The 10,540-nt window shown below is 33.5% G+C and overlaps 1 protein-coding gene across 1 annotated transcript in view; it reads left to right on the forward strand.

The window, feature by feature from the left end:
• mettl8 (methyltransferase 8, methylcytidine) overlaps positions 1–10,540 on the forward strand; it is a 13,573-nt gene that overhangs the window by 886 nt on the left and 2,147 nt on the right. Inside the window, exons 2-5 of the mRNA XM_079619619.1 lie at positions 1,448–1,583; positions 4,832–4,923; positions 5,003–5,220; positions 5,818–5,867. Of these exons, the coding sequence (XP_079475745.1) occupies positions 1,462–1,583; positions 4,832–4,923; positions 5,003–5,220; positions 5,818–5,867 (482 nt within the window). The 5' untranslated portion in view covers positions 1,448–1,461. The remainder of the gene's footprint in view (positions 1–1,447; positions 1,584–4,831; positions 4,924–5,002; positions 5,221–5,817; positions 5,868–10,540) is intronic.

Here is a 10,540-nt window from a genome sequence, read left to right on the forward strand (position 1 = left end):
TTGTCCATCTGTAAATGTGGGAAAGGGGTGTAAATATTTTTGCTGCTAAACTTCACATTGAACGAGCGCTGCTGTGCGCATGCGCGACAAATAGGAGCGCATTAATTCTGACTAAAATATAGCCTACATTTTGCTTGAAAAATTAATCTGCGATATTTTTAACACCAAAAATATCTTCTAACAAATAATAATTTATCTTTAGGATGTTGGATGAGTTGCAGTGAACCTATAGCTCATTACATTTTATACTTGTAAAATATATATAAATTAATCATAATATAAATTAAGTATAGCTCAGGGAATAATTTTTAAGAAATAAAATATAATAAAGATGCGACATATTGGGTATAGGACCTATACTGCTTAATAGTTTTTATGTGTTGGTGGTGGGTATTATCACAAATGAGGGAAAAAGACGGAAAAAAATGTAAGTAAAAATAAGCAATATTATAAATGTAAATATAATGTATTTAAAGGAAATGTCTATTTGTAATTGTGTTTGAATTGAAAGACATAATAAGGTACATTAAAGTGTTTTATTTTATATATATATATATATATATATATATATATATATATATATATATATATATATATATATATATATATATATAATTATTTACATTCGATGTGCCTTATTTATAATTGTAAACCTACAAAGGCTGAAGTGTATTTTATGATAGCAATAACTGTAAAGTGACTGTTGTAATGGGGTAAATCAAATGAAGGCGTATATACTGTAGGCCAGTTAAGCTCTGCTTCATCTATCAGTTAAAATTGAGTCTGTGCTTTTGTTATTTATTTTAATTTTGTGATTTAAACTTCTGCTTTAATTCATAAATTTTTTAAACAATCTTACATCATTGTAGCCTTATTTAAGTTGATTTTCTGTACTGTGTATTCATTTTCGGACTAATAGTGGTTAGTAAAGTCCAATAATGGTGCGAGAGAGTGTCAGTGGTAAGTAATATTGTCGGTCAGTGTTAGAGGATCTGTGTAACAACTGAGGCTTAGCCTGACAGTTAGCCTGCCCTGGACCAGGCTAGTTTCCCAGCATAAGTTGCCAGTATCTGAGTTTGAACTATTTTATGTTTGCTTTATGAAACTCAATCAACCGACCATAAGTCTGACTAACCAAAATAAGCCTGGCTTGTATTCTAATCTTGTTTTAAGGAACAGCCCTCTGGTTTGACAGACAGGGTTTAGATTAAGCCATGATTAGACTTTAGTTCAATTAGGACTTCTAAGTAGCTTTTGTGCCTAAGAAAAAAAATAAAATAAATACTGGTGCGCATCTTGAGACAAAACAATGGAACTCACAAAATGTAAGATATGTCAATTCAGATTGCTTTCAGTTAAAACAGCTCAGACATGCATTTTAGTCTGGGACTAGGCTTAAGCCTCGTCTGTGAAACCGGTAATGACCATCATTGATTGCTGTTCTCAGATGAGTGTGGAGAGATGAGGAGGTTTGTGAAGCTGGCCGTCTGTGCTGTGAGGCTGTACAGCGGAGGAAGACCACCGGTCCCGCTAGGAGGAAGAATCCTCACTGACCCCGACGACATCTTTCAGCATAACATGTGGTACAGTCTACAGATGCTTGAGTCTTGTGAACGTGAGGACTGGTGTGATACGCATTCAGTGCCACGGTATTCTCATCTGACCCGGCGCCACAACGGCACTGTACCAAGAAAAGACATAAGATATAGTTGACAAAAAATAAATAGTAAAAGCAGTGGGATATCTGCAGGTCACACTGCAGGACAATTATATTCTATTATTATAAATATAAATATAACAGTATCGGTCAAAAGTTTGAAAGCATTCATATTTTTAATGTCTTCTGCTCATCAATGCAGGGAATTGTGTGCTAAAGCTGTGCTGACTTGAGTGAACAATATTGAATGCGAGTGCTTTCTTAATGACCACATGGTGTAGGCAATGAGAAATATAGGGATTTGTGTGTATAGTTTTGGTGTGACAGTTCAACAAATCTGACTCATGTGTCAAAGGGAATAGTGTTTATAGTTTAGGGAAATGGGTGTGCTTTTTGATAAATGGAATTATGGTTTTGAAATTTTAGCTCAAAAGCCTGGTTATAGTGTTTAAGCAATCGAGAAAAACTGTAATATGATGATTTATGCGGTCAGTGTTGAAAACATTACGTTCAAAAGTTTGGGGCCAGTCTTTTTTTAAAAAATTTTTTTGAAACAAACTAATACTTTTATTCAGCAATAATGTGTTAAATTGATAAAAAGATTTGTATTGTCAGAAAATATTTCTATTTTGGATGAATGCTGTTGTTTTTAACATTTTATTCATCAATGAATCCTGAAAAAAGTGCCACAGGTTCCACAAAAATATTAACAAGCACAACTGTTTCCAACATCGATAATAAATCAGCATATTACTATGATTTCTGAAGGAACGTGTTACTAAAGACTGAAGTAATGCTGAAAATTCATTTCATTTATGCTGAAAATTCAACTTTGCATCACAGAAATAAATTATATTTTAAAGTATTTTCAAATAGAAAACCATTATTTTAATTGTAAAAATATTTCACAATATCAATATATTTTATGTATTTGTAATCAAATAAAAGCAGGCTTGATGAGCAGAAGAGAGTTCTTTCAAAAACATGAAAATAATAATGTTTAAATTTATGACCTCATATTAATATGGAGACTGCAGGGAATAAGTTTACTCTAAAAATATACTTTTTCATACAACAGGACATCAAAGTACAACAAAAAAGGGTGTTAAAAAATAAGGAATGAGTTGCAGACCCTAGACATTCATGTTAGTGAATTTTGCTGTAAAATCATGGTGTTGAAAACATTTTAACAACTATATTAACAATAAATTATAGCTTATATCATTTGCTTGTTAAAAATAAATTAAAAGAAACTAATTGTTGACTGTTCAAATATATATGCATATAAAATTCAGTTTTAATTACATTTTTATTTATATTGTGCTTTTTACAATACACATTGTTCCAACACAGCTTTATAGAAATGTAAAAACAGAAAAAAGGATAAAGCTCCCCAGTGATCAAACCAATGATAACACGGACACATAAATAATACATGAATAAACCTGAAACTGATGAACAGGATGTGCAAGTAGACGAGGAAGAAACCTTGAGAGGAACCAAGACCCGCGCGGCTGCGGAAGCCCTCCTTGGCGGTAACCAAAAATTTCCCAGAAATTAAGAACTACAGATAATTCAAGCTTTAATTTATTTAGATAATAAGATTAATAGTAAGTACTTATTAGTTGGAGTTTAAAAGACGCTTAATATTCAATAGTAATATTATACGATTTGACTGCACTATTGAATTGAATTGAGCTGAATAACAATGCTATTGTCTTCTGTAGAGCTGCCTATAACTGAATTAAACTCATTTCATAATTGATTAACTTTATGGTTATTGAGCTGCACTAACTTGAGCTGAATAATGACACTGTTGTCTTCTGTAGCGCTGCTTTACAGCAGAATTTTAATTTGCCGAAGTTTGCATAATTGATTTGGTTATTTTCATGTTTATCATGGTAAATCTGCTTTGAACCTTTGAATCTGTATTGTGTAAACAAAGCGTTATATAAATTAGGGTGACTAGACTTTTTTTTTTTTTTTTTTATAATACCAGATTAAAAGGATTCTATTGTTTGCATTTATTGCCCGGCAGATTAATGCTTAAAGTGTTAGTTCACCCAAAAATTTTAATTCTGTCATTAATTACTCGTCCTCATGTCGTTCCAAACCCGTAAGACCTTCGTTCATCGTCGTAACGCAAATCAAGATATTTTTGATGAAATTGAGATCTGTCTGTCCCTCCATTGACAGCTAATCGTAAAACTAATCCATATTAATCAATGAATCAAGTGGTTTAGTCCAAATTTTTTTAAGAGATTTGATCACTTTATATGATGAACAAATCTATAGACTTTCTTTCACATAAACATTTATCAGCGAACATAATTATCTTTTCATAGAATCAAATAATCTTTTCATCATATAAAGCGATCGACTCTCTTCAGAAAATTTGGACTAAACCAATTCGTATTTCAATCTTTTTGTGAACTTTTTGAAGCGTCAAAGTGGTAGTTGCGTAGCTGTCAATGGAGGGACAGAATTTTTTTTAAGTTTTTCAAAAACGCACCGTTTTGTGCCTGGCCGTTTAAATACAAATGAGCTGCTGCAGAGGGCGGGGTTTCAAGAGCTCGTGTGTGTTAGCAGCTGCGATTACCTCACGCACACACACTAAAATGACAGAAACTGTTCTGCCTTTAATGTTTAAACGGAGTCAGACAAAGATGGAGACTCAAGAAGAAGTGACAACATGTAGAAGCAACAGGGCGTCTCTGAATGGTTAGTTGATGAATTTATGTTGCTGATGTGGAGTTAACTATCTTAAATTAGCATATTCTGTCATGGTAATCTATAAATCGCTCGTATAGGAACTGTTGTGAGACGAACACAGAGTGACTTTCTATTACATGTGAAAAGATGCTAAAGTTTGAGCTGACTCACAAATGTGCTCGACTACAACAACTCTTCCTCTTCTCAACATGGACTGTGTTCCCGGGGGCGGGGCTTATGTACATTTTAGGGTTGGTGATGTCACTAACCCGGGAGGAATGTCGTGTAGTCCCTACCAGCCGTGTGTTGTAGTCCTTTTCCTTAAAAGCAAATATCTTCCTTTGCTTTGAACTTTGAGCGTTGTAACTTAATTAATGAGATAATTAAACATTTGGGGTGAAATATCCCTTTGAAAAAGCACAGTTGTGTGAAATGAATGTTCCTACGGTGTTTGTGCCGCAGGGATCATGTGCAGTGGACTGAAGAAGAGCGAGAGAAAGCCCAGCAGAAAGCAGAGGAGAACTCGAAGGAGAAGATTCCTGTGGAAGAGCAATGTAAGTATATTTTAAACTCATAAGTGGTTGCCAGCTTGTTTTTCTAGGTTTGATTCCTTGTTGTTTTCTCTCCCACCAGCAAAATATGACCGAGAAGCTCATAAATATTGGGACCGATTTTATGAGATGCACCAGAGCAAGTTCTTCAGGAACCGGAATTGGCTCTTCACCGAGTTCCCAGAGCTTCTCCCTCCAGACGCTGCAGGGACGTGTACGGGAAGTCTGGGAACGGGGTCTGGGCCCTGCGGTGAACCGGACACATTCCCTGGACAACATGCAGCTTTTAGGATACTAGAGGTGTTATCACGCAAAAACTAGCTCTCTATTGCCAAATCATTTCTGATGAGTTCAATAATTCACACCAAGGGCCATAACGATAATGATAAAGATATAGCTTATGTATCAGCGACAGGCTCCACTAGTTGTGATGTTTTGTTTGAACAGTTCTTAGAGTTTTATAAGGCTAAAAAGCTAGCCGAATGTGTTTGATAATTGTGGTGCAAGTATTACTTAATCTTATGGTCAGTTTAATTAAACGCAATGTTTCTGAACGTTTAGCGTAGCCCTAACGTTTCTGTCATTTCTTATAATTTCTACAAGAGTATTTGCGGAGCGGGCGGTAATGGTCATAAATTCAGCGGGAGTGGGAAACTATCATTAGAATCACTTTCAGAACTTATTTTTATCTGATGAATGATAAAAACATTGACAGCCAATCAGAATCCATCCTGCTTTATAGAGTCGAGCATTTAAAGCGACAGACGACAAAACTGCAGCGCTCGCTTAGAATAACAGAGCGATATTGTGTGTTGTGTGGACACTAACATAGTGAGTGGGGATTTAAGTTGTGGTAGAGCTTGTTTTGCAGTGATTTTGATGTGTGTGTTTATGCAGGTGGGCTGTGGTGTTGGTAACAGTGTGTTTCCCATCATCAGCACCATCAGGTAAGAGCATCCGCTTTACTGTTTCTCATTTTTATTACTAGGAGAAATTATGTAGACGGTTGACTTTCAGCTGTTCTAGCAAAGGACAAAAAGCACAAAGGACTAAAATACACGACTATTTTAAAGTTTGGGGTCAGTAAGATGTTGTTGGAAACGTTTTTTTTTAAAGAGTCTCTGTTCGCCAAGGCTGCATTTATTTGATAAAAAAAATAGTGAAAACTGTAATATTGTGATTTATTATTATTATTTAAACTAACTGTTTTCTATGTATTTATTCCTGTGATCATGGCTGAAGTTTTAACATTATTTCTTATTTCACATCATCCTTCAGAAATCACTCTGATTTATGCATTTATTATTATTACAGTTTAATGATTTTTGGTAAAAACCATGGTAAAAAAAAAAATCTTGATTATTTGATAAATAGAAAATTCCAAAGATCAGCATTTATTTGAAGTAGAAATCTCGTGTAACATTATAAATGTCACTTTTTAATCAATTTAATACATTATTTTAATCAAATCTCGCCAGCCTACACATTTGAACAGTTGTGTGTAGATCTCGCGCTATAAGTCTTCTGAAGCCGTGCAATAGTTTCCATGTAATAAGTGTAGTATCCATGTAATAAGTGTAGTATCCATGTAATAAGTGTAGTATCCATGTAATAAGTGTAGTATCCATGTAATAAGTGTAGTATCCATGTAATAAGTGCAGTATCCATAAAATAAGTGTAGTATCCATGTAATAAGTGTAGTATCCATGTAATAAGTGTAGTATCCATGTAATAAGTGCAGTATCCATGTAATAAGTGCAGTATCCATGTAATAAGTGTAGTATCCATGTAATAAGTGTAGTATCCATGTAATAAGTGTAGTATCCATGTAATAAGTGCAGTATCCATGTAATAAGTGTAGTATCCATGTAATAAGTGTAGTATCCATGTAATAAGTGCAGTATCCATGTAATAAGTGCAGTATCCATGTAATAAGTGCAGTATCCATGTAATAAGTGTAGTATCCATGTAATAAGTGTAGTATCCATGTAATAAGTGCAGTATCCATGTAATAAGTGTAGTATCCATGTAATAAGTGTAGTATCCATGTAATAAGTGTAGTATCCATGTAATAAGTGCAGTATCCATGTAATAAGTGCAGTATCCATGTAATAAGTGTAGTATCCATGTAATAAGTGTAGTATCCATGTAATAAGTGTAGTATCCATGTAATAAGTGCAGTATCCATGTAATAAGTGTAGTATCCATGTAATAAGTGTAGTATCCATGTAATAAGTGTAGTATCCATGTAATAAGTGTAGTATCCATGTAATAAGTGTAGTATCCATGTAATAAGTGCAGTATCCATGTAATAAGTGCAGTATCCATGTAATAAGTGTAGTATCCATGTAATAAGTGTAGTATCCATGTAATAAGTGTAGTATCCATGTAATAAGTGCAGTATCCATGTAATAAGTGTAGTATCCATGTAATAAGTGTAGTATCCATGTAATAAGTGTAGTATCCATGTAATAAGTGCAGTATCCATGTAATAAGTGCAGTATCCATGTAATAAGTGCAGTATCCATGTAATAAGTGTAGTATCCATGTAATAAGTGTAGTATCCATGTAATAAGTGTAGTATCCATGTAATAAGTGCAGTATCCATGTAATAAGTGTAGTATCCATGTAATAAGTGTAGTATCCATGTAATAAGTGTAGTATCCATGTAATAAGTGTAGTATCCATGTAATAAGTGCAGTATCCATGTAATAAGTGCAGTATCCATGTAATAAGTGCAGTATCCATGTAATAAGTGTAGTATCCATGTAATAAGTGTAGTATCCATGTAATAAGTGCAGTATCCATGTAATAAGTGTAGTATCCATGTAATAAGTGTAGTATCCATGTAATAAGTGTAGTATCCATGTAATAAGTGCAGTATCCATGTAATAAGTGCAGTATCCATGTAATAAGTGTAGTATCCATGTAATAAGTGCAGTATCCATGTAATAAGTGTAGTATCCATGTAATAAGTGTAGTATCCATGTAATAAGTGCAGTATCCATGTAATAAGTGCAGTATCCATGTAATAAGTGTAGTATCCATGTAATAAGTGTAGTATCCATGTAATAAGTGTAGTATCCATGTAATAAGTGCAGTATCCATGTAATAAGTGTAGTATCCATGTAATAAGTGCAGTATCCATGTAATAAGTGTAGTATCCATGTAATAAGTGCAGTATCCATGTAATAAGTGTAGTATCCATGTAATAAGTGCAGTATCCATGTAATAAGTGCAGTATCCATGTAATAAGTGCAGTATCCATGTAATAAGTGCAGTATAATAAGTGTAGTATCCATGTAATAAGTGCAATATCCATGTAATAAGTGTAGTATCCATGTAATAAGTGTAGTATCCATGTAATAAGTGCAGTATCCATGTAATAAGTGCAGTATCCATGTAATAAGTGCAGTATCCATGTAATAAGTGTAGTATCCATGTAATAAGTGCAGTATCCATGTAATAAGTGTAGTATCCATGTAATAAGTGCAGTATCCATGTAATAAGTGTAGTATCCATGTAATAAGTGTAGTATCCATGTAATAAGTGTAGTATCCATGTAATAAGTGCAGTATAATAAGTGTAGTATCCATGTAATAAGTGCAGTATCCATGTAATAAGTGTAGTATCCATGTAATAAGTGTAGTATCCATGTAATAAGTGCAGTATCCATGTAATAAGTGTAGTATCCATGTAATAAGTGCAGTATCCATGTAATAAGTGCAGTATCCATGTAATAAGTGTAGTATCCATGTAATAAGTGCAGTATAATAAGTGTAGTATCCATGTAATAAGTGCAGTATCCATGTAATAAGTGTAGTATCCATGTAATAAGTGCAGTATCCATGTAATAAGTGCAGTATCCATGTAATAAGTGTAGTATCCATGTAATAAGTGCAGTATCCATGTAATAAGTGTAGTATCCATGTAATAAGTGCAGTATCCATGTAATAAGTGCAGTATCCATGTAATAAGTGCAGTATCCATGTAATAAGTGCAGTATCCATGTAATAAGTGCAGTATCCATGTAATAAGTGTAGTATCCATGTAATAAGTGTAGTATCCATGTAATAAGTGTAGTATCCATGTAATAAGTGTAGTATCCATGTAATAAGTGTAGTATCCATGTAATAAGTGCAGTATCCATGTAATAAGTGTAGTATCCATGTAATAAGTGTAGTATCCATGTAATAAGTGCAGTATCCATGTAATAAGTGCAGTATCCATGTAATAAGTGCAGTATCCATGTAATAAGTGCAGTATCCATGTAATAAGTGCAGTATCCATGTAATAAGTGCAGTATCCATGTAATAAGTGCAGTATCCATGTAATAAGTGTAGTATCCATGTAATAAGTGCAGTATCCATGTAATAAGTGCAGTATCAATGTAATAAGTGCAGTATCCATGTAATAAGTGCAGTATCCATGTAATAAGTGCAGTATCCATGTAATAAGTGCAGTATCCATGTAATAAGTGCAGTATCCATGTAATAAGTGCAGTATCCATGTAATAAGTGTAGTATCCATGTAATAAGTGCAGTATCCATGTAATAAGTGTAGTATCCATGTAATAAGTGTAGTATCCATGTAATAAGTGCAGTATCCATGTAATAAGTGCTAGTATCCATGTAATAAGTGTAGTATCCATGTAATAAGTGCAGTATCCATGTAATAAGTGCAGTATCCATGTAATAAGTGTAGTATCCATGTAATAAGTGTAGTATCCATGTAATAAGTGTAGTATCCATGTAATAAGTGCAGTATCCATGTAATAAGTGTAGTATCCATGTAATAAGTGCAGTATCCATGTAATAAGTGTAGTATCCATGTAATAAGTGCAGTATCCATGTAATAAGTGTAGTATCCATGTAATAAGTGCAGTATCCATGTAATAAGTGCAGTATCCATGTAATAAGTGCAGTATCCATGTAATAAGTGCAGTATAATAAGTGTAGTATCCATGTAATAAGTGCAATATCCATGTAATAAGTGTAGTATCCATGTACTTATTACATGGTTATTATACTGTAATAAGTGCAGTATAATAAGTGTAGTATCCATGTAATAAGTGCAGTATCCATGTAATAAGTGTAGTATCCATGTAATAAGTGTAGTATCCATGTAATAAGTGTAGTATCCATGTAATAAGTGCAGTATCCATGTAATAAGTGTAGTATCCATGTAATAAGTGCAGTATCCATGTAATAAGTTATCCATGTAATAAGTGTAGTATCCATGTAATAAGTGCAGTATCCATGTAATAAGTGTAGTATCCATGTAATAAGTGTAGTATCTAATAAGTGTAGTATCCATGTAATAAGTGCAGTATAATAAGTGTAGTATCCATGTAATAAGTGCAGTATCCATGTAATAAGTGTAGTATCCATGTAATAAGTGTAGTATCCATGTAATAAGTGTAGTATCCATGTAATAAGTGTAGTATCCATGTAATAAGTGTAGTATCCATGTAATAAGTGTAGTATCCATGTAATAAGTGCAGTATCCATGTAATAAGTGTAGTATCCATGTAATAAGTGTAGTATCCATGTAATAAGTGCAGTATCCATGTAATAAGTGCAGTATCCATGTAATAAGTGCAGTATCCATGTAATAAGTG

Source organism: Phoxinus phoxinus (genome assembly GCF_949152265.1).
Source record: "Phoxinus phoxinus genome assembly, chromosome: 7".
Taxonomy (NCBI): domain Eukaryota; kingdom Metazoa; phylum Chordata; class Actinopteri; order Cypriniformes; family Leuciscidae; genus Phoxinus; species Phoxinus phoxinus.